At 38.1% G+C, this 25431-nt stretch overlaps 1 protein-coding gene across 1 annotated transcript; it reads right to left on the reverse strand.

Annotated features, from left to right (window-relative positions):
* Positions 1-1411: 1411 nt before the first annotated feature.
* Positions 1412-25431, reverse strand: PYGO1 (pygopus family PHD finger 1). Its single transcript, XM_036279231.1, has 3 exons — positions 25383-25431; positions 4191-4276; positions 1412-2630 (listed from the first exon to the last, which is right to left on the reverse strand). Exons 1-3 carry the CDS (start codon positions 25429-25431, stop codon positions 1506-1508), a joined length of 1260 nt encoding a protein of 419 aa, XP_036135124.1. The 3' UTR covers positions 1412-1505.

Genomic DNA, 25431 nt, shown 5'->3' on the forward strand with positions numbered 1-25431 from the left:
GTGTGGGTTCGTGTTTATTAACCACAGGATGTTTTTTAAATCAGATTTTTCAGGTCTCATTTTAATCTCTTGGCAATATGCTGCTGCTGTTGTTTCACCAGGGTTTAAAGACTAGTAATTAATTATCCCTTTCACAGATCACCATATGGGCTTCCGAATTTTTTTGGTTGCAATGATGATGGTGCAAGTTTGGAACCTTCACCAACATCCAACCATTGTTTAAACTGCTATCAACTGCCATACAGTGTGTGTGTGTGTGTGTGTGTGGCCACAGGTTATGATCCACTCCCTAACTGGGTTTCTGCTGTTTTGAATCTTAATGAGTACACCTCCAACTGCCTCCATTCTTTACCATCTTCCAGGAGAATACTCTCAGGTCCATTTTTACACTTTCCCCAGTTATAGCAAAAATTGTCTGCTGCAAGCCTTGAATTGTTGTTTATAAATTAGCTTTCACCTTGGCTCTTAATTGATCTTTGCTTAAAATGGATTCTGATCTCCCTTGAGGCTCATTTTTGAATTCAGATCCATAGATCAAGATTTTTCAAACTACCAATGTGTAGTTCTTTCACCAGCAGAGTGCTCTAAAGCCAAATTCATGTTTCTACCTATCCCATTTGCAATATGTCCCAGTTTGAAATCATGTTTTAAAAAATATTCAGTTCTTCTGAGGGTACTATATTATTATTTCTCTGGAAAAAAAATAACAAAACAACCCAATAATCAGAGAAAACAGAAGAGAGAAAAAGCATTATACTATTACAATTCTAAGTAGCACAACTAGAAACATACTTTATATCAACTCTAGTAACTGAAGTCAAATTTCAACTAATCTAATATTAGCAATTTCATGTGGTACAATCCACAAGTTAATCAACAAATACTTACTGAGCATCTACTATACGATAACATCTGTCTCATATCTGTACAAACAGATATCTTGAAGAGATTGACTTGAAATATGAAAGTCACTAATTTCAAGGACCCTAGTTAGGGAGGAATCTGATGTCATACACTATTATTTTTAAAAACATCAATTAAAATGTATGCTTTCTTCCATGTTATAGCTACACATTTTTTTTTTCTGAAAACACGTTAAATGGATCTTTGAAAAAAATTTTGAACTAAATGTTTAATGTGATATCACCAAAGTTCAGCACTGAAATATATACTTTTCAATGGTTCTAATTTTTAAAAGTCAAACTTTTCTACATATGCTATATATTATTTTGAAGCTTTAAGAGGCTTTTATGTTTATGATTAACAATAACTAACATTTATTTGTAAAGTACTTTCTAAAGCACCCTCATATACATTATTCCAGGTAGCAAACTAAGACAAAATTTGCACTAGTAATAAAATGGAATAGTAATAAAAACTAAAAGGTAAATAATCTCTTTCATGTGTGCATTAATAAAAATATTGTAAAACATTAAAATCCTGTGTCACTGAACCTCTGTAATACACAGGAAAAAAAACAAAAACACTTTAGTTAATGCCTGTGATTAAGCATCACTGCCCACTGCAGGTGGACCAAAAGTTTCTCTAGTGCGCATTAACTGGACATCTTTGTCAGCCATACAGGTATCACAGCCCCATACTGCTGATGCTTCTGCAGTTAGCAGGCCATAAGCTGTTTCAGTCATTCCAGTGCAGATCCGATGAAACCATTTCTGACAAGAAGCTTCACATAAGATGGCATCCTGATCATCATTCACTTCATTTGTACAAATTCCACAAGGATACACTGGGTCGGAAGAAGAATGGCCATGACGGCTTGGGTGGAGAGAAGATTTATTGCTTTTTTCAGTGGTGCATGTGTCTGCTGCACCTCTAGGTTGTCGTGGCTTATTCTGTGTCCCATTAGCATGACTGTTGTTTGTAGCTTCAGTGCTACTCGAACGGCTATTCTCTTGATTTACTGCATTGTTTCGATTAACATTTTTTAATTCAATATTACTCTGATTCACTGTGTCATCCATATTTAAGTGAGGTGGATGAGCAGAGGAATTTTGATTAGTGTTTTTGGTTGCTCCTTGATTAAAGTCTTGTTTTGGGGGTGGTGCTTTTGCTTGACCAAAAGTGTTTGGGGGAGGAACAAAAGAATGATTAGATTCTAACGGAGAAGTAAAATTTGAATTATTTCCAGGGACAAAGTTAGATGCCAAGTCAGGATTAGATACCTGGCCAGCATTCTGTGGAGGAATCTGACTGAAGTTTTCAGCAGGATTTTGTCTAAAATGTTGATTAGACATATTAACATTCTGACTTAGTGCATTATTATAAGATGGATTTCCAAAACTTGAATTATCATGTGGCCCAAAGTTAAAAGCATGAGGTCGATTAAAACCCATGCCCAGAGGATTCTGTGGAAATGGGTGTGGTTGATTCCTGAGTGAGTAAGGAGCACAGTATGGGGAAGACATTCTTGGAGGAACGTGAGGTGGCATTCTGAATGTGCTATAGCCTCCAAAACCAGGATAACCAGGGCCAAGATACGGATTTGAGGAAGGTAGTGGTTTATAGGAAATAGTATTATAGTTGTCATCAAATGGATTAGCAGCCACTAGATGGTCAGAGTTTGGATTCGGTGGTGGAGCATACTCAGACAATGGAGGAAAAGAAGGCCCCTGAAATGAGAATGTAAAGTAAAATACATGTTTTTGATCAAAGAAGTCATTAAAATTGTCCTGTTATAAAATCTTGACACTTATGAACTTAGTTTTAGTCAAGTTTCTCTAACAGTATTATAAAAATTTAATTCTTCACTTGACCTTTCAATTCCAAATAATATTTATTTATAATTATATTTAATGATAAAATGTGTAGGGTTCTTTCATTTAGAAAAGGAAGTAAGTTAAGCTTTTCTGAGCACAAATCCATTGTTCCTTCAAACTCCAAAAGTATTTAACCTTCAAAAGAAGATTCATTACCATAATTTTCATTTAACATGCTTGCCTATAACTCTAGAATCTTTCACTTAAAATTCAACGAAAAATACCTTTTATACCCCTAAAAAACCATAAAATCAAATCGTAAACAGGATCTAAATATTTTTCTAGCTTAACTTCAGGGAATAGTTATTAACTTATTCCCAAAGTGCTAAGCTCTAGGCCTTAGAATGGAAAAATAAATGCCAGTTTCAGTCACACTGCAAGGTTAACAGATGGTGGCCAAAATAGAAAAGAGATCATCTGTACACACATCATACTTATTCGCAGTCTTTATCATAAAAAGAGTGCTTCAAATTTATTTTATTTATTTATTTTTATTTATTTATTTTTTTTTATCCTCACCCGAGGATATCTTTCCATTTTTTGTACAGATAGAGTGGGAGGGAGAGAGAGGAAGGGAGAGAGAGAGAGAGAGAAACATCGATGTGAAGGGACACATCGAGTGGCTGCCACCCGCACGACCAACCAGGGCCGGGGACAAACTGCAACCGAAGTACGTGCCCTTAGCGGGAACCGAACCCGGGTCTCTCCGGACCGCAGGCCGAAGCTCTAACCGCTGAGCCAAACCGGCCAGGGCAAGAGTGCTTCAAATTTATAGAGAATAAAACCATGAAAGCCTGTATTTATAACTGCTTGTTACAACCACAGGTTATACACAAAAGATACCCTCCACCACAACTGCTTCATAGTACACACATGCTACTGAATTATTATAATAGTTGAACATTATTACTTCAAGTTAAACTTGTGTCCATATATATTTTAAGTCTTTTAATAGAACTACAGGCATCTGTATCTTTTACATTAGATTTAAGAATAAACATTTTAGTTTGTCTGCCTACAGCTTCCTCTTGCAATATCCCTCTAGGCCTACAGTCCAGCAATGGCCACTAGTGGCAGAGTGAAAAAATACAATCATTACAGAATTCACTATTAGGTTTGGAATGAGGACAGGAAACAAAACTCATGACCAAATTTATTTAGTTCTTTTTTAAACTTTAAAAAAAAATTTGAGAAGGACAGAGAGAGAAACACTGATTTGCTATTCCACCCATTCATGGTTGCTTTACGTATGTACCCTGACCATGGATCAAACCCACAACCTTGGCATATTGGGACAATGCTCTAACCAACTGAGCCACCCAGCCAGGGCCCCATGACCAAATTTAAATTTACCTCAACAGCCTGATCATATCAGTGAAGAAAAACGACTATTATAAGAAAATGTCAATTTACCTGTGTATTTGTCTTCCTTTTTTTCTTATCTGGGCTTCCAAGTTGTACACCTGGTCCTCCTAACCCATCCAGTCCACTATCACCACCTAAAAACACATAAAATCCAGATAATATTTTCACTTGTAAGTGAAATCATTTTATATATCTCATAGTAATATCTATGATAATTACCTATTTATATAGTTTCTTTTTTTGTTAGATAAAAGCAATACTAAATTTTTATTATCTTTGTTCTTCAAAATGTCTTCCCCATAATTCCAGCCTATTATTCTTTCAGTGAAAAAGAAAGTCTCCATCCTGCCTTTAAACCTTCAGTCATTTGGTTTCCTGTCCCTGAGGCAACCACTGTTACTAGATTCTAGTCTATCTTTCCAAAGATAATCTTGATAAATTCCAATGTAATACAGGGGTAAGCAAAAGTCAGTTTACTGTGCCACTGTGACATTCTTTTGAGTTACTAAATCTACTGTAATAATTATAACTTGAAGGTCTTTTTCCATATAAATTGTAAACCTACTTTTGCCCACTCCTGTTAGCTTTTTGGTTACATATGGACACACATGATGGTATACATAATATACACAATGATTGGTCTGTACCTTGCTTTCTTACTTGGAAATCACTCCATGTCATTACATATAGAATTCCTTCATTCTCTAATACCTGAGTAGTATTTAATAGTACAGTTACACCATAATTCATTAAACTAGTCCCTCCCCCATTGATATCTAGGTTGTTATCAAATCTTTGCTGTTCTGGAATGAAAATCCATGTATGTCTTTAAATACAAATCATTTCTAAAACTGTAATTATGGTATAAGATATGTGCCTTTTAATTCTTAAGAGTATTATTTTCTCAACAGTATATGATCAAACAAAGACAAAACCTTGACTATAAATTTAAGAGATTTAAAAAAATGTACCAATCGAATTTTTTTCCATTAAAAAATGTATTATGGAGAATTCTGAGCACATACAAAAGTAGATAGAAGAATAAAATTATGTATACACACATCCAGATACACACAAGTATACATTTATAACATTAATAAATATGTAATCCAATGAATTGACAGAGAATAGAGAAGACCTGCTCATATATATGGATTCTGGGAAAGGGCTATCGAAACTGAGACCTAAAGGATAACAAATTTTTCATGTGAAGAGCAGAAGGAAGAGTCTCTAGGCACACAGAACAGCATGTGTAACAATTCTTAAGTAGAAAGGAGCTTGATATGTTTGAGAAACTTACCAGAGGTCAGTGTTTTTTTGTTTTTAATCCTCACCCGAGGATATTTTTCCATTGATTTTCAGATAGATTGTGAGGGAGGGAGAGAAACATCGATGTGAGAGAGACACATTGACTAGTTGCCTCCCACACGACCCCAACCATGGCTGGGGATTGAACTGCAACTGAGGTACATGCCCTTGACCAGACTCGAACCCGTGACTCTCTGGTCCAAGGGCTGATGCTCTAAATGCTGAGCCAAATCGGCCTGAGCCAGAAGTCAGTGCTTTAAGGGACTATGGAGAGTGCCTCTTGAAGAGATAGGCAGAAACCAGATCATTTAAAAAATTTTTTAATTGTTCTTTATTGATTTTAGAGAGAGAAGGGAGAGGGAGAGAGAGATGGTAACATCAATGAGAGAGAACACTGATTTTCCACCTCATGCATGCCCCCCACTGGAGATTGGGCCCACAACCTGGGCATGTGCCCTGACCGGGAGTCAAACGGCGACCTCTTGGTTCATGGGTCAACACTCAACCACTGAGCCACCTGTCTGGGTGAGACCAGATCATTTTAGATTGTTATGGACTGAATGAGTCCCCCCTACCTCCCAATTCATATGTTGAAACACTAACCCAATGTGGTGGTTTTTGGAGGTGGGACCTTTGGAAGTTACTTAGGGCTACATGTCACCAGGGTGTGGCTCTTATGAAGGGATTGATAGCCTTATTAGAAGAGAAAGAGAAAGCAAAATCTCTCCCCAAGTACACACATCAAGAAAAAGCCATGTGAGGATACAGTAAGAAGGCGGGCATCTACAAGCTAAGAAGAGAGCTCTCACCAGGAACTGAACTGGCTGTCACTTTAATCTTAGACTTCCCAGCTTCCAGACTGCAAGACAATAAATTTCTGTTGTTTAGGCCACCAGTCTATAGTATTTTGTTATGGCAGCCCAATCAGACTAAGACCTAGAACCTTGTAGTTTATGGTAAGATATCTGAATTGTATTTGAAGAACAATGGATGATCATGAAAAAATTCTGAGCAGGGAAGTGACATGATTTATGTTGGTAGAAAGATTACATTTGTGCCCAGCTGGTGTGGCTCAGTGGTTGAGCATCGAGCCATGCACCAAGAGGTCGCCAGTTCAGGCCCAAGTTATGGGCCAAATCCCCAGTGAGGGGCATGGAGGAGGTAGCCAATCGATGCTCTCTCTCATTAATGTTTCTATCTCTCTCTCTCTCCCTTCCTCTCTCTAAAATCAATAAAGAAAAAAATATTAAAAAAAAAAAAGATTACATTTGCAGCTGTGTTGAGAATAAAATAGTGATGAGATATGGGTAGAAGTAGGGAGACCAGTAATGCTATCTTTACAATAGTAGTTCAGGAAAATAAATGGAACTTGTCAATAAAGAGAAATCAGTATATTGGAGATAGTTTCCCACATAACAAAATACAAAGCAGATTTATGTAAGAGCCATCTAGAACAGTTTAAATAGCATAGGTGAAAACCCATGATAGTCAATAACAAAATTTAGTAAGGTTTCTGGATGTTAAATTAATAATTAAACATCAAGAGCTTTCTTCTATACAAACTACAACCAGTTAAAAGATAAAGTAGAAGAAACGTTTTCATTTACAGGAATAAAACTAAACTAAAATAGCTAGCAATAAATTTTAAAAATGCATAAGAGCAGTATGAATCAAAACTTTTTAAAAGCCCTATTGAGAGACCCAGAGGAAGAATTCTAGTAACTGGAAAGGTGTTGCCTGTTCTGGCTAGCCATCCAGAACAAAAATAATATTGTTTCTATCTCACTTATTATCCCAAATAGCCTTGTTGTGTCCTCCTCAGAGACACCAGCACCAGGTGTCTGAGTCCCGGACCCAAAGGACCATTCTCCATGCCAGAGGCATTAATACCAGCCCAAGCAGCACCCCCTTCTCAGAGATCTGAGTTAAAGCTCCATAACACCCCTCCTGCGTGTTTATGTATTTTAGTAATTCCAACCTCTTTTCTTTGTCCCACAGCCCTAGGAATGTTAGCTGCTTCCCCCAGTTGACATCTCTGAGAAAACTTTCATATCCTATTTCACCATTTGTTTAGTTTCTCTTAATAATAGTTTATATTAAATATATTCTATTAAAAACAACTGATTTCTGTCTCCTGACTAGACTCTGATATATATATCTCAATTTCCATCAGCCAGAAACTATCATTACTAAGTTGACATCACTCCAGTCACCTAGCTTACTACTACCTACCTACCAACTTTTCTTTCCTTTTGCCTATAGAGAGTATAAGCAATACCTTCACAAAAACAGAATACTATTTTTAAAATACAAGCATTAAATTATAATTTTATTGAAATTTAATAAAAAACAAATAAGATGAACGGAAGAATATGCTAAATACTGCTTCACCAAAAGAGAAATTCTGGAAAAGAACCCCCTAAGGCTAAGAAAAGACATTAAGAAAAGCACTAAATAGAAGAAAATTTTCTTTTTTCAATTTAGATAGCATTGATTGACTTCCTGCTTAAAATTTGATAATATAGAATCCCATATTATTCTATACTCCCCATCCCCTTGCCCCCCCTCCCCATTTAGCAGGACACTTTCTTTTCTTTTTTTTGTTTAATCCTTACCCAATGATATTTTCATTGCTTTTTAGATAGGGTAGAAGGGAGAAAGGGAGAGAAAGAGAGAGAGACATCAATGTGAGAGAGAGACTGATTGGTCGTCTCCCACAGGACCTCCATTGGGGTCAGGGATCAAACCTGCAACCCAGGTATGTGCCCTTGACCGGGAATTGAACCCAAGACCCTTAGGTCTGCAGGCCGACACTCTAACTGCTGAGCCAGACTGGCCAGGGCAAGCAGGAGTCAATTCTTTATTTTGGGTTAAGTTAGTTTTCATCATAACTTTGAATACTTTCCTGCTCTATCTGTTGAGTGCTCTATTTCAGGGGCATTCATTATTATGCTAGAGAAATTTTTAGCTCCATATTTATTAGTTAGTTAGTTCTGCCTTTACTCTCTTTGTCTTTTTCATCTGCCTTTATTCTGATTATCAGAAGCTTTTCTATTGTGTAATTTAATTGTTAACTATCTCTATTCTGTTCCTTATTTCTAATTTATTTGTTCTGAAAATATATTGTTTTTGTCCTCAATTTGTTTCTTCAGGTCTCCAATTTACCTTTCATCTCATTTTGCTGTGTTATATCTTGTCTTTGAACTCTTGTTTTATCACTGGAAATACATGTGAGATATTTCCTTCTGTCTGCAGGCTATGGGTTCTTCATCTTCTGCATGCCATTTCTTTATGTCTTCTTTGTTTTGTTCATTTGCCATTGCAAGTTTTCATAGTTATCATGCTTTATCTTGCTCTGTTTGCTCTGATTTAACATGGGTGATTTTTGACTCCCTTTTAATTCACATCTAAGATTGTTTGCTTGGCTTAGGTGGTATGCTGCATCTACTGAGATAATAATATGATATTTTTTCCTTTAAATTATTTTAATGTTTCACACAGCCCCTGAGATTCCTGAAATAAACCATATTTACTCATTTTTATATAAACGTTATCACTTTTATATGACTGGATATGCTAATGATAATTCCTTTTAAAAAATTATCTTTATGCCCTGGCCAGTTTGGCTCAGCGGTTAGAGTGTCAGCCTAAGGTCCTGAGAGACCCGGTTCGGTTCCCGCTAAGGGCATGTACCTCGGTTGCAGTTTGTCCCCGGCCCTGGTCGGTTGTGCGGGTGGCAGCCACTCAATGTGTTCCTTTCACATCGATGTTTCTCTCTCTCTCTCTGTTCCTCTCTCTCCCTCCCACTCTACCTGAGAAAAAAATGGAAAAATGTCCTCGGGTGAGGATAAAAAAAAAAATTAAAAAAAAAATTATCTTTACTGCCTGGCCAGTGTGGCTCAGTAGACTGAGTATCATCCCATGGACTGAGAGGTCTGGGTTTGATTCCCGGTCAGGGCACATACCCAGGCTAGGGGCTCAATTCCCAGTAGGGGGCATGCAGGAGGCAGCCAATCGATGTTTCTCTCTCATATTGATGTTTCTTTTTTTTTATCATTCCCTTCCTTCCTGTCTCTATAAAAAATAAATAAATACATATACATATATATATTAAAATGTATCTTTAGTTTTGTAAGTATTACAGATGTCCCCCTTTTTTACCCATTGATCCCCTCCATCCTGCTCCCCTCACCCCCAATAATAGTCTCTTTAGAATGCTTGCCTGTATTGGTAAGATCAACCTGTTGTGTTTCTTTGGAATATCCAGGCTCTTAATTCTAAGGTTTTGTTAAATGCATATCTACCTACTTGGGGGGGGGGGGCAGTAACCCATTCTCATGGGGGAAGACCCTTGTGTCCCCTAATCCCTGATTCAGTGTGTATCCCTGGAGACTTCTGTCAAAGACAGTCAGTCCCCCCCCCCTTTTTTTAAACTTTCTCTATTTCACTCATTTTTTTTTTTCTTAAAGGAATGAGAAGAATACTGATTTAATTTGATACTCTATAGACTTGGGTTATTAGTGAGAATTCTCAAAATTCTATAAATCACCACCAGCTTCCAAGGGGTAGGAGTTCTCATAGAAGCCTAAAACAGTGCATTCACCTTGTTCTAGATTTATGGTATGAGGCTGTGCTACTTCTCTTGGTGGCTGCTGTTGCTAAACATTTTTGCTGTTTTTTTAGAACATATTTTAATGTTTCTATTAATTTTTTAGAGAGATTGAAACATCGAAGTGATCAGCTGCCTCCTGCACGCCTCTTGATGGGGATCGAATCCCCGACCTGGGCATGTACCCTGACCGGGAATCGAACTGGGACCTCTCAGTCCATGGAACAACGCTCAATCCACTGAGCCACACCTTCCTGGCCTTTTTGCTGTTTTTTAAAACTATTTTGGTTCATTCTGCTTAGAATTATAAAAGATATTCTGCAAAGCAGAATCTTAACTTATGATTCTATATCTAACTATATCTTTCACTCAATCTCCATAACAAACCTATGAGGTAGATATGTCATCACCATTTAAAAAAAAAAAAAAAGAATGTAAAGGGGTCATACCATCAGTCAAAAGCAGCGCTGAAATATAAAACTAAGGTTTTGTTTGCTTTTGCTTTTGTGTACAGCCCAGTAATTTTTGAGCAGGTTCTCAAGGTTGTGTTAACTATCACCACTATATAATTCCAGAACATTATCACCACCCCGGAAAGAAACCCCATACCCATTAGCACTCATTCCCCTGTTCCTGGTAAACCACTAATCTACTTTCTGTCTATATGAATTTGCCTGTTCTGGACATTTAATATAAGTGGAATCATACAGTGTGTGGCTCTTTGCATTTGACTTCTTTCAATAATATTCATTAGTATTTCATTCCTTTTTATGGTTGAATAATATTCCACTGTATGGACATACCACATTATGTTTTTATCCATTTGTAAATTGGTGAACATTTGGGTTGTTTCTACTATTTAGCTACTATAAATAATGTTGCCATTAACATTTATGTACAAGTTTTTGTATGAATGTATGTTTTCAATTCTCTTGGGTATATAGTTAGGAGTGGAATTGCTACATCATGTGGTAACTCTATGTTTAACTTTTTGGGGAATTGCCCAACAGTTTTCCATAGTGGCTGCACCATTTTATGTTCCTACATGAAGAGGGTTCCAATTTCTTTACATCCTTTCCAATACTTACTCTCTCTTTGAAGACTAATATCTCAGTGTGGTTTTAATTTGCATTTCCATAATTACTGATGTTAAGCATCTTTTCATGTACTTATTGACCCTATCTATCTTCATTGAAGGAATGCCTATTCAAGTTCTTTGCCTATTTTTTTTTTTATCCTCACCCGAGGACATTTTTTTCTATTTTTTGTTCAGACAGAGTGGGAGGGAGAGAGAGGAAGAGAGAGAGAGAGAAACATCGACATGAAAAGGACACATCGAGTGGCTGCCACCCACATGACCAACCAGGGCCGGGGACAAACTGCAACCGAGGTATGCGCCCTTAGCGGGAACCGAACCTGGGTCTCTCTGGACCGCAGGCTGATGCTCTAACCGCTGAGCCAAACCGGCCAGGGCTCTTTGCCTATCTTTTAGATAGAGTGTTTGTCTTTTTTTTTAGGTTGTCTTTTTGGTTGTTAAATTGTAAGAATTCTTTATGTATTCTGGATATTACACTCTTATTAGAAATATGATTTGCAAGTATCTTCTTCCTTTCTGTGGACTGTCTTTTCACTTTGAGTGTCCTTTGATACACATACATTTTTAATTTTGATGAAATCCAATTTATCTATTTTCCCTTTGGTTGCTTGAGTAAAACTAGATTCATCGACTTCTAAGATTCTAGTCTGCCTCCCTAAAATCTTATACATATACTGTCTCCCTCAACGACCCACAAAAGGCAAAAATGAAAACTTCTGGTTCAAACTAAAGGAATGCGTATCTTTTAATTCTAATTTGACGTGTTTATCCCATTAATGTAGGTGTTAAGTAAACAACTAATAGTAAGATCCAGTTTTCCCCTCAAGGTCATTTCTTAAAAATGGTTTAGGAGCCTGGCAGGTGTGGCTTAACTGGTTGAGTGTCGACCCATGTACCAGAAGGTCACTGGTTCGATTCCCAGTCAGGGCACATGTCCAGTTGTGGGCCCAGTCCCCAGTGGGAGCATGCAGGATGCGGCCAATTGATGTTCTCTCTCACTGATGTTTCTTTCTTTCTCCCCCTCTCCCTTCCTCTTTCTCTAGAATCAATAAAGAAAAAAATATATATTTAAAAAAAAAATGGTTTGGAAAATGACTAAAACTATTACCAAGTTAAAACTATTCAGTAGCCTACATAAAATGAACTGATGATTTCACGTTAACAATTTGTATGTAGATTTCCTTAACAGAATATACTGACATCCTGAACAGAAAAATGTGCTGTTTTTGAATCTGAATACCTAGAAATTCTGATGAGTCTGATATGGAAAAAAAAAATAGCAATAGTCTTAGAGGTCAAATGATAAAGTGGTTATATAAATAAACAAAAGTGTCAAAGATCAAAGTCCTGTCTTTCCTAACATCTATCATGGGCATTTCATTCTAACAAAAGTATAAATAAAAAGGTAATTCTTAAAATAAAAATAATTATTAATAAGTTAGTCTCTAATCTCTAAAAAAGACTATATAAATTACCATATACAGCATTATTAACACTGCTGAATAACTGTACTTTTACAATTAAAATGCAATGTAATTTAAGATGAATAAAATGTATTCCTTTTTAAATTTTTTTTTTATCCTCACCCGAGGACATTTTTGGCATTTATCTTCAGAAAGAGCGGGAGGGAAAGAGGAGGAAAGAGAAAGAAACATCGATGTGAGAGAGACACATGGATTGGCTGCCACTCACACAACCCCAATCGGGGCCAGGGACAAACTGCAACCAAGGTACATGCCCTTAGCGGGAACCGAACCTGGGACTCTCCGGTCTGCAGGACAACACTCTAACAGCTGAGCCAAACCGGCCAGGGCAACAAAATGTATTCTTATTGGTTGGTACCTACAATTTCTGTTAACTTTCAAAAAATTTAATAATAATTGCTGTATTTATTCTAAGGCTAAATGCTGACATTTCAAATCATTTAAATAAACTCATTATTTTCAAGTAATCTGTGAACAAAACCACCTGAAATTATTTTTTTAAATTGAGCTTTATGTTATTAATTTTTTTTTTTTATCCTCACTCGAGGACATTTTTCCATTTTTTTTGTTCAGATAGAGTGAGAGGGAGAGAGAGGAAGAGAGAGAAAGAAACATTGATGTGAAAGGTACACATTGAGTGGCTGCCACCCGCACGACCCAACCATGGCCGGGGACAAACTGCAACGGAGGTACGTGCCCTTAGCGGGAACTAAACCCAGGTCTCTCTGGACTGCAGGCCGATGCTCTAACCGCTGAGCCAATCTGGCCAGGGCTGTAGTATTAATTTTTTATTAAGGATCTAACATTTCCCTCCATAAAAGAAGTCTTATATTCCCACTGGTCTCTGTTCCCCCATTTAACTGCTTATACAAAGAATTAACTATGCAGATGCTCCTTAACTTATGGTGGGGTTATGTACTGATAATCCATTATAAGTTGAAAATATCCTAAGTCAAAATGCATTTAATACACCTAACCTACCGAACATCATAGTTTAGCCTAACCTACCTTAAATGTGCTCAGAACATAATATCCAAAACACACTGGAAACATGGTACATTGTACAGTATCAGTTGTTTACCTTCACGATCACCTGGCTGACTGGGAGCTGTGGCTCACTGCCGCTGTCCAGCATCCCGAGACAGTATCTTACTGCATATCGATAGACCAGGAAAAGATCAAAATTCAAAATTATGGTTTCAGTTGAGTGTGTATAACTTTCATATCATCATAAAGTTGAAAAATTGAAAGTCACACTACTGTTAAGCTGGAATCCGGCTAACACTTCAAGGGTTCTGACTCTTGGCCTTACCTACAAGCTTCCTGATGCTATCTGCAATACTGGTGGTTCCTCTCCATGATGTAATAATGGTTAATTAGAACATAAGCTACCAAGAATTTCTATAATTCTCACTCTTTTTTAAAATTATTTTTTCTTTATTGATATTAGAGAGAGGAAGGGAGAGGGAGAGAGATAGAAACATCAATGAGAGAGAACATCGATTGGCCACTTCCTGCACGCTTTCCACTGGAGATTTGGCCTACAACCTGGGCATGTGCCCTGACTGGGAATCAAACTGGCAACCTCTTGGTGCATGGGTTGGTGCTCAACCACTGAGCCACACTAGCTGGGCTATAATTTTCACTCTTTAAAAATGAAGTGAGAGCCTGGCTGGTGTGGCTCAGTGGCTGAGCATCAACCCATGCACCCAGAGGTCGCCAGTTCAATTCTGGTCAGGGCAGGTTGTTGGCCTGATCCCCAATGGGGGGCATGCAGAAGGCAGTCGATCGATGTTCTCTCTCATCGATGTTTCTCTCTCCCTCTCCCTTCCTCCCGGTCTAAAAACAAATAAAAAGAAAAAAGTTAAAAATAATATTTAAAAAATAAAAATGAAGTGAGAGGTCAGAATCCAGGGGAGGGAAAGTAGTAGTTATAGAATTAAGTATTTAGGTTACCCTAACTTTTGCTATCAAAGCTTGTTGTCTGCTCTATATATCTACTGCTAACTTTGCAAGGTAAACAATGACAATTTAGCCTGAAGTAGGGAGTTGTGGGACACAGAACCAAGAAAAGGGGGACTGCTAAAGCTTATTGTAACACTGGCCACTCTGATCTTTTTATTTGTTAATATTTACATTTCTTCATCTCATCTTCTCACTTGTACCTAGAGCCCTCTGAATACACAAAGGGAACGAAAGTGGGAAAGAATGACACCAGAATGTAATAAAAAGCCACTTTCATCTTAAGAAAGGAATTTTATCTGTCTACATATTATCATTCCGCATTATGTCAATCAATCTCAATTAAGCAAAATAATACACTTACCTCTCTTTTCACCCTTTGACCTTTACCCAGAGCTGGAAGCTGAAGTTGTATTTCTCCTCATAGTCTTATAGAAGAGTCTACACTATTAAATGAAGTAATTATTTCCCAGCTAAAGATTCCACAAATTAAAGATTTATAAATATGAAATTCTTTTGTAATTATTGTAAAATTATTTTTTATTTTTGTAAAGTGTGGATTATTTAGTTTAGGCCTTCTATTATTTTCGTAGGTCTAATTACAACCTCTTTATTTCTCCTTTTAAAGTCCCAGTCCCGCCCAAGCCAATGTGGCTCAGTTGGTTGGAGCATCACCTGGTACACCAAAAGGTTGTGGGTTCAGTCCCTGGTCGGGGCATGGCAACCAACTGATGTCTCTCTCTCTCTCTCCTTCCTTCCCACTTTATCTGAAGATAAATAGAAAAATATCCTCGGGTGAGGATTAAAAATAAATAAATAAATAAATAAATAAATAAATAAATAAATAAGAAAGAAAAAAAGAAAGAAACATATCCTTGGGTGGAGATTTTTAAAAAGGAGGTAGAATGAAAAAGACTCAATTCATTTTGGCCTCCAAGTCCTTAAAAGGGAGTGAAGGCATTCTTCTATATAGGAGATAGCTACGTGCCTTCTATATACTTAAATTTTTCATGTTTAACCTTACTTTACTTATAATAATAATTTGGTTTGTGACACCTACTTCTTATAAGTACTGTAACTATTATTTTACTTTTATTTTTATTTTAAAAATGTTTTTATTGATTTTTTTTTTTAAAGAGAGACAGGAAGGGAGAAGGAGAGAGAGAAACATCAATGAGAGAAAAACATCTACTGGCATGCCCCCTAATGGGGATCAAGCCTGCAACCTGGGCATGTCCTCTGACTGGGAATCAAACCTGCGACATCTCAGTGCACTCAAACTACTGAGCCGCACCAGCCAGGACATGACTGTATTATTTTAAACTATTCTATAATTAATATTTTCCTTTTAGCAAACTTGCTTCATCATTATTCCAAATAAGTACATATTCTAATACATGTATGGTTTAAGTATGTATCCTATTTTGATCACATGATACAAACTACATTTGTGTCCTTCTCCCCCAATTCCTATGTTGACATCCTAACCCTTAAGGTGACGGTAATCAGATGTTGGTCCTTTTGGAAGTGATTGGGTCATGAAAGCAGAGCCCTCATAAATGGGTTTAGTGCCCTTATAAAACAAACCTGGGAGAGCTCTCTCATTGCTTGCCCATGTTAGGACACAGCAAGAAGGCACCATCTATGAACCAGGAAGTGGGTCCTCACCAGACACAAAATCTGCTGGCAATCAATCTTGGACTCCCTAGACTCCAGAATTGTGATAAATACAACTTCTGTTGTTTATAAGCTACCCAGTCTATGGTATTCTGTTATAACAGCCTGAATGAACTAAGTGCCTAACACACTTTCTAGCATACACTGGGCACTCAAATACTAATTCTCAGTTTGCTTTCCTTTAGACAATACTAGACCATTAGCTCACTTCACTCCAGTTTCTATAGTATTTAACATCCTATCAAAATATCTAATATTCAGCAGTGTCAACACACTCAACGAACACTCAAATATCAGTTTTTCACAACAGCACAGAGGTTTAGGATATAATGTCAGGTTATTCTATCATTTACTATGATGTGAACATCTTAGCTAATAGTTTTGTCTTCACCTGAAACACATACTTCTGTAATGCTGGTCTTTACCATGGAATGAAAGTATTATGGATTCATATGTGAATAAAGTATTATATGAATTCTATCAAGCATCTGACATTGCTTGATGAAAGTGTCATTATTATCTTTCAGAATGCACAGAAGAAAGTGTACACTATCAACATTCAGCACCTAGAGCAATCTGTGTATGTAATAAATCTTAAATTCAGAAAGCATTCAACATCAGGTATTTAAGGTTTCAAATACACGTGATTTCTGAGTCAGCTGTCTCCCCAAATTAGTGATCTCTGCATTACTGACATGCATGAGGTTTAATGTTTAAGCTTACACAGGTAAAGCTTAGGGGGGTGAGAGGATGGTACCTATGTGAAGCTGACTCTATACAATAACACCTCTAATAATAAATTTATTATATTAACAACAAATTTTTAAACAAAACACTTCAGAAATTATAGAGAACAAAGCTGCAAACTTTCACAAAAAATCATGTAATCAACAACTTGTATTTGTCTTTCTCAGCAAAGTCAAATCTGAGAAGTTTCTGCTTTTATAGTACTTTTTTGTTCACTCTTTTCTCCCTAGTGGAAGAAAACCTTCATTGCTTTTCACCCCATATGCACTCACAATCAAAATAAGAAAGCATATGCTATAGGTTATTTACTTATTGACTAATTGATTCAATATATCTAAAAGTGAATGTTGATCACATTACTTACTATATTTTAGAATGAATATTTTAGACTTTCTATTTCTGATTTTAATTTTTTTTATCCTCACCTGAGGACATTTTTCCATTTTTTGTTCAGATAGAGTGGGAGGGAGAGAGAGGAAGAGAGAGAGAAACATCGACGTGAAAGGGACACATCGAGTGACTGCCACCCACATGACCCAACCAGGGCAGGGGACAAACTGCAACCGAGGCACGCGCCTTTAGGGGGAACTGAACCCGGGTCTCTCTGGACCACAGACTGATGATGCTCTAACCGCTGAGCCAAACTGGCCAGGGCTCTATTTCTGATTTTAAAAGCAAACACTTATATGGCCCAGCTAGAGTGGCTCAGTTGGTTGAGCATCGTCCTATGCACTAAAAGTTTGCCAGTTTGATTTCTGGTCAAGGCACATGCCTGGGTTGAGGGTTCAATGCCCAGTCGGGGTCTATGCAAGGTAACTAATTGATGTTTTGCTCTCACATAGATCTCTCTCTCTCTCTCTCTCTCTCACATCGATGTCTCTCTCTCCATTCCTCTAAGCATGTCCTCGGTGAGGATTTTAAAAAATAAACAAACATGTATAGATAACTTATAATGTACCAGACACAGCTGTCTGTGCTTTATATACATATTAACCCATTTAACCCTTCAAATAACTCCATGAGATAAGTATTATTCTCATTTTGCAGCTGAGGAAATTGATATACAGAGAGATTAAGTAACTTGTTGAGAGGACCACACAGCTAGAAAGCAGCAGAGCTAGGATAAGAACCCTAGCAGTCAGGATCCAGAGTCAAAATGCTGTACTGTTTCTCAATATTGCTATTAGCATGTCTACAGAGACTGGAAATAAGAAAGAAGACCTGAGATTACTCTTCCCCATACTTTACAGCTCACCTTGATATTAAGATGACTAGATGTCTTAAGCTGCCTGGAATAAGAGTGTTAGAAGACAGGTTAGTCTTCCAAACCTCTGATGAAAGCAAACTAGAAATATTACACTATCTGAAGTTATCGAAACCTCTTTGTTAGCATTCATCAAATTACATCTCAAGCCCTGGCCAATCTGGCTCAGCAGTTAGAGTGTTGGCCCACGGACCAGAGTGTCCCAGGTTCGGTTCCCGCTAAGGGCACATACCTTGGTTGCAGTTTGTCCCTGGCCCCTGTTGGGGTCATGTGGGTGGCAACCAGTCGATGTGTATCTCTCACATTGATGTTTCTCTCTCTCTCCCTCCGTCTTTCCCTCCTGCTCTATCTGAAGATAACTGCAAAAATGTCCTCAGGTAAGGATAAAAAAAAAAAAAAAAGATCTCAAAAACATTTGTTAAAAAAAAATTGTTTTTTTCGCCCTGGTCGGTTTGGCTCAGCGGTTAGAGCGTCGGCCTGCAGTCCGGAGAGACCCAGGTTCGGTTCCCGCTAAGGGCATATACTTCGGTTGCAGTTTGTCCCCGGCCCTGGTTGGTCGTGCGGGTGGCAACCACTCGATGTGTCCCTTTCATGTCGATGTTTCTCTCTCTCTCTCTCTTCCTCTCTCTCCCTCCCACTCTATCTGTACAAAAATTGGGAAAATGTCCTCGGTGAGGATAAAAAAAAAAATTGTTTTTTTCTTTATTGAAAAAGAGAGAGGGCGAGGGAGAGAGATATAGAAAACGAGAGAATACATCGATTGGCTGCCTCCTGCATGCCCCCCACTGGGGATTTGACCCACAACCTGGGCATGTGCCCTGACCAGGAATCAAACTGGTGACCTCTTGGTATATGGATCAACACTCAACCACTGAGCCACACCAGCCGGGCTCAAAAGCATTTGTTGAGATTCTGTAAATATAGAAATAAAAGTAATAATTTCTTCCTATAAAAACCCCATAATCTAGAGAAATTTTTTTCTTTCTTATTAAGTCTTAAATTTAATATGATAAATACTACAATAAAGATGACCACAAGATGTTAAGGGAACATAAGTACTACCATCTAATCTTGACTGAGGGAGGAGTGTCAGGAAAGACATCTTAGGAGGTTTCAACTGAGTTGATGCTTTGAAGATGAGTACCTTACCAAAGGTGGAGAAAACAGAGGGCATGCCTAGCAGAAAGATTTATAGGCAAGAGAGACCATGACAATATCTTGAGAGGAAATGTGAATAATTCAGAACTGGAACACGTGAGACAAGGGAGAACATTTCATGGAATATGAAGGATGGTGGACTAAGCATCCTGGGCCAAATGAAAAAGGACCAATATAAAAAGGTTGTATTTTTATCCTAAAGGCAATGGAGAACCACTGAAGAATGTTACAAAAAAAAAATCAACATGACTGAATTGTGTTTGGGGAGCTCTATGGCAATGGAACATAGTGACTAAGACTTTGGGCCCTAGAATTTAAGTTCTAGCTTTGCCACTTACTAGCTGGGTAAACTTGAATATGCTATTTAACCACATATTTAACTTCTCTAAGTATTAATGCCTCAACTGTAAACCTACAATGAAAATAACATTTAACTCATAGGGTTATTGAGAGGATAAAACAAGATGATCCATTTAACCACTTAGCAAACTGGTAAGTACTCAGTAGATGGTAGTCATTTATCACCATCAGTAGCAATGTGGAAAATGGATTAACAGGGACAAAATGGGAGGTAAGGAAACCAGTGAGAGGGTTATCATGATAATCAAAGAGATAAACAAATTCTGAACTAAAGTGGCAATGGAAAGGTCCAGGAGATGAGGATATTAAGGGAGAGATAGCAGATAGTCTAGAACTTTGGAACACTGTTGGGTGGGAGTAGGGGATGGGTTTGGATCACTGGATAAATGATGTTCGCCATGATAGGGATTATGGAAGAAAGAGCATACTTGACATCTCCCAGATATATACCTTATATTCAACACATTAAAAACAAAATTCAGTAATCTCTCCTTTATAAATCTACTACTTTTATGTATCTGTGAGACCACTCTTTTATGGTTTTTCTCCTCTAACTCTCTGGCTACTTACTTTATCACATTCTGCTCCCCAGGGTCCTCTTTTCTCTTCTAAATATTTGTGTTTCCAAAGTTGCTTTTCTCAATTCTTCTCTCTCACTTTTCACTCTCTGGATGAGCTCATCTACTCCCAAGGCATTAATTAGTATTCACCTGTTTACTGATAACTTCCAGATCTCTATTTCTGACTCTGATCACCTGCCTTGGTTCCAAACCATTATATCCGTTGCGTACCCTGTAACATCCCAGGGGGATATTCATTCAGTGTGTTGAAAACCAAACTCCCTTTCCTAATAATCTGTCTATTCCTAACATGTACTAATTAAAAGACAACAAAAAACTCAAAAACTTTCCTTTAAACATTCTATCAGCTTCTCATCCTGTTGATTCTGTGACTACATAAATTATGCTCCCTCTCCAATTTTAATCCATATCCTCCATACACCTTTCTGATCAAGAGAGCCTGTATTTTCTAGTAAAGTCTACTTTTAACACTTTTATGACATCTCTGTGTTATTATCCCATTCTAAAATGCATCCTTATCTTTCCAATGTCATTTCTAACTCTGGTTAAAAGCATTTCATCTGAAATAAATGTCTCAGCTTCCTTCTTCATCTTTACATTTCTATCTTTTTTCCTCCATTCTCTTTTTTCCCTCAAAACTAACTCTTCATTTGCATTTTTGATGCTATTCCCCTTCCCTCATCTACAGAGACCTAATTTATAAGACTAGGAGCCTTATCTATTTCATCCCCAGCCTCCAGAACAGTGAGTGCCTAGCACATGGTAAATATTAAAAAGCGTGTATTAAATGCTATATAAAGGAATTATTTTCTTTCTGTTGCCTTTTTAGTTTCTCCCCTCTCCCTCTACATCAGGTTCTTCTCTTAAGTCTACAAATACATTTAAGCCTTTTTACAAGGGAGAAAAAATAAATAAGAGACCCATCAAACTTTCTCTTGACTCTTATCTTTCCAAGATATTGGCTATGTCTTTCTGTCTACCACCAAGCTTCTTTTAAGTTGTATCTATACCACTTATCTCACTACTTTAAAATGTGGTTTTCTTCCCAAATCACCACTGATTTCCTAGACATTTTTTCATCCCTCATGCTCTTTTTATTGCTCCTATATAGTTTTATTTTAAATGTTTCTTCACTGATTTTTTTTTTTTTTTTTTTTTTTTTTTTTTTTAGAGGAAAGCAGATGGAGAGGGAGAGAGGGAAACATCAATGTGAGAAACACTGATTAGTCGCCTCCCGTATGCACCCTGACCGGGAATCAAACCAGTGACCTTTAGGTGCATGGGATGGTGCTCACCCAATTGAGCCACACTGGCTAGGGCACTCCTACATAGTTTTATACAATTGACCACACACTGCTTCTTAGAATTCTTCTCCCAGAGGTCTTCCATGGTTTCCTTAAAGATAGGTTATTTGTACCTTTATTTTCTGTAGATGACCATAGCACTTATCATGCTGTTTGTAAATGTGTGCTTATTTGTCAGCATCCTGGACTAGACTAAAAATGTCTTAAATACCAGTATTATGTCTTCTTAATTAATGTCTGGCACTATGAGTGCTCAATAAATATTTGTTGAGTAAGCAAATGAATATTGTCATCAGATCGACACCAAGAGTTCTAAGAACACTGAAGAATGAGAGTGTTGATTAAAATAAAAATGAGAGGTAACATTCTAAAGAAAAAAAAGTAACAGTAGTATGAGGGGGCTGTGGACAATCAGAAAGCAATATAAAGATATGAATGAGCTATTTCATGTATTCACTCATTCATTCACAAGGCAATTAGGGGAGAAACAGAAAGAAACTCAAGAAATCATACCTACCCTCATGGATGTGTCTTACAATCAAGGGCTGAGGGTCTGCGAGTGGTAAGACCTGGTAGAAAGTAGGAGTAAGATACTTTGCCATTAAAGAGCAATTCTGAATCTAGTAGTAAAATATCAGGACAAGTTTAGAAGACCACAAATCAGCTTCCTCTGGTCCACTCACCTTTGCAATCTAGGTCTACCAGCAGGAGTTCTCAAACTTTAATGTGCATAAGGAACACTTGGGAAATCTTGCTAAAAATGGAGAAAAATCTGCAAAGAATCCTGATTCTGTGGGTCCAGGAATGTGCATTTTTATTTATTTAATTTTATTTTTTTAATCCTCACCCAAGGATATTTTTCCATTGATTTTTAGAGAATGGAATGGTAGGAGGGAAGGAAGGAGAGGGAGAAGAGGTAGAGAAACAATGATGTGAGAGAACCACATCAATTGGTTGCCTCCTGTATGCCCCAACGGGCCAGGGATAGAACCTGCAACCCAGGTACATGCCCTTGACCAGGAATCGAACCTGAGACCCTTCAGTCAGTGGGCCAATGCTCTAACCACTGAGAAAAACTGGCAAGGGCCAGGAATGTGCTTTTTTAAATAAGCATCCCACAGAATTATGATGTGTTTGGTCTACAGACCATACTACTATAAAGTCCTTAGTCATTCATGTCATAATTGTGCCATATCTGAGTTGAACCTATAATATCTTAGCCTTATCCTAAGCAAGAAGTCTGTTGACTTATATTTTTATAACACACATAAAATAAATACATAACTATTAAAAAATCTATCTGTATACATCAGTGGATGGGAAATAGTTTGAGAAGTTTATGCTCTGTAAACACCACATCCTGCATGCACTCTGATGACACAAATTATAACAAAAAGTTCTAAGGCAGTTCAACAGAACTGTGCTTCAGAAGAGCTCATGTAGATAATCTGGTACCTTTTATGGATTATAAAATAATCCAAAATGTTTTTTAAAAGTTAATGTTCTAATTATTACAAAATGACTTATTACAAAAAACCCTCCTGATGTTGACTTTTTATTTTAAAACATATTTGTTCTTTTATTCTGGTATTTAATTTTCAGAATATTCTTGAGTGGATACCTGAATCAACTCCTAACAGTTAAGGCATCAAATTTAAAAGCATAAGTTGGAACAAAATGAAGATAGATCGTGATCTTGACCCACAAAAAAATATATATCCATTTTATTTAAAATTACATTTGATTAAGACTGATAATTGAGTTCAAAGATATAAACTTGATAGCTCTCTTCATTTTCCTTCAACTCCAAAGTAATTTATAATAATAGACACAATAATATGGCAAACAGATCAGAGGAATAATTGCATCTCAGAAAGGTCTATTCCTTAAAGGCTTTGGCAACTTGCAACCACAAACAGAAAAGAAAATTGAAATAGAAAACCATCACCAAATGAAAGATTGTGCTGATATTAAGCCTTTAAACACAACAGTCTTTTCTAAATTATGTGTTTGCTTAAATGGCTAAGAAAATCCATCTCTATCTAAATACTTGAGTGGATGTTTTTTGGATACCACATTGTCACTGTGTCAAAAGCCAATACGATATGTTTAATCTCTAGTCACATGGAACCAAAACATAGATGAATGACTGTGGTCCTTGATCTCTACATCACTTAAGCCAATTTGGAAATTTACCTTACTACTTACTGATTTATAAAGCACTTGATCCTGTTTGGATGAAAGGATTATTGCCAATAGCCTCAAAATAGCTTCCCTGTTTCCACTCTTGTTCTCTACAGTCTATTCTCCACACAGCAGCCACAGAAACCCTGTTACTATGTCAGATGAATCATGCTTCTGCTCAAAAGGTCCAGTCAGTATGTCAGAGTGAAAGCCAAAGTCTTTTTCAAGGGTCCACAGGCCCCCAGTACACAATCCCCTTATCCTTAAGCTCAGCTCATACTACTCAGTCCGCACCAGCTACAGTGGCTTCTTTGCTGTTGCTTGAATTCACTAGGCAAACTCCACTCCTAGGGCCTTTGCACTTGCTGTTCCTTTTGCCCAGAGCGCTCTTCCCAGAGTATCCATATGGCTCTGCTCAAACATCAAGTTCCAGGTTAGCTCTCTTACACATACTCGATGTAACTGCCACCTCCCCACACCTATACATATTTCCTAACCACTTTCCCTGCTTATTTTCTTTCTTTTTCTTTCTTTCTCCACAGCACTTACCATTGACATTCTATACCTTTTATTTATCAGTTGTTTACCCCGCAAGAGGGTGAACTCCTGCGGGGTGATGACTGTCTTTTGCTTTGTTCCCTGTTGTATCCCAGGGCCAAGAACAGCGCCTAGCACACAGTAGATGTTCAATAAATATCTGCTTAACGAACCAACGGTATTACATCAACGTGGGGGTTTTCATCCTTAACCTTATTAAGAGCTGGAAAGAAAGGCTGGTGGATAGCCCCCAAATTTCCGGACGGCTCTTGGGGAAAGTCAACTTACATGCATTATCTTTTGTCTGGAACATCGTTCCCTCTGATTTCTCTTAGATAGTAAGGCAGCAGGAAAATGCCTAGCGTGTACACGGAAGCCAAGCAATCGTGTGTGACACTGGTTTGGGGTGACTCGATTCTTATCCAGCAGCCCACAGAGGAAACGCCTTTCGAATCTACATAGTTTCTCCTCTTACGCCTAAGGAAAATAAGCTGTTTGTTGTCTTCTGGGGGGTGGGGAGCGGGGGCTGGGAGGGACTCGAAGGCCGGTGCACCTTCTTCAAGCACGTCAACTCTTGTGCAGTCCAACTTACTTTTTGGGGGGGTGGGCATCGTTCGTGATCTCGGCCAGGGGGTGTTTCTTTCCCACCCTCTGAGGTACCTATTGTGCTGTGTCTTGCAAATGAGATAAGGTGGAAGAGGAGCGGGGAGCGAAGGGATGCGGAGTGCGGCGTCCACGGCCTCCGAGCACAAAGTCGGGGAGGCGAGGGCTCCGCGCGGGGGGCGAGCGGGCGAGCGGGCGCCGGGGCCGCGCGCCTCCGACCGCAGCCTCGGCCCCGGGGCGCGGGCGGGACGCGTGCTGCGCGGAGTTAGGCCCGGACAGAGCCCGGTGGCCTCCCAGCGGCCGGGCGGGCGGCCCCCGCGCACCCCGCTCCCCAGACCCCCTCAATCCGGCGCCCGTCTCGGTTACCTCGAACTCTCTTCAGCGAAATGGGATCCTTCTCCTGTTCCGCTGACAT

This window comes from Molossus molossus, unplaced genomic scaffold (genome assembly GCF_014108415.1).
Source record: "Molossus molossus isolate mMolMol1 unplaced genomic scaffold, mMolMol1.p scaffold_m16_p_1, whole genome shotgun sequence".
Classification (NCBI taxonomy): Eukaryota; Metazoa; Chordata; class Mammalia; order Chiroptera; family Molossidae; genus Molossus; species Molossus molossus.

What these genes read in the sequence shown, in the direction of transcription:
- PYGO1 (XM_036279231.1), bottom strand. Translation starts at nt 25,431, where the DNA reads ATGTCAGCGGAACAGGAGAAGGATCCCATTTCGCTGAAGAGAGTTCGA. An exon ending in TTCGCTGAAGAGAGTTCGAG is followed by an intron (nt 4,277 to 25,382) that starts GTAACCGAGACG and finishes ATGTGTTTTTAG; the next exon opens with GTGGTGATAGTGGACTGGAT. An exon ending in AAAGGAAGACAAATACACAG is followed by an intron (nt 2,631 to 4,190) that starts GTAAATTGACAT and finishes TTCTCATTTCAG; the next exon opens with GGGCCTTCTTTTCCTCCATT.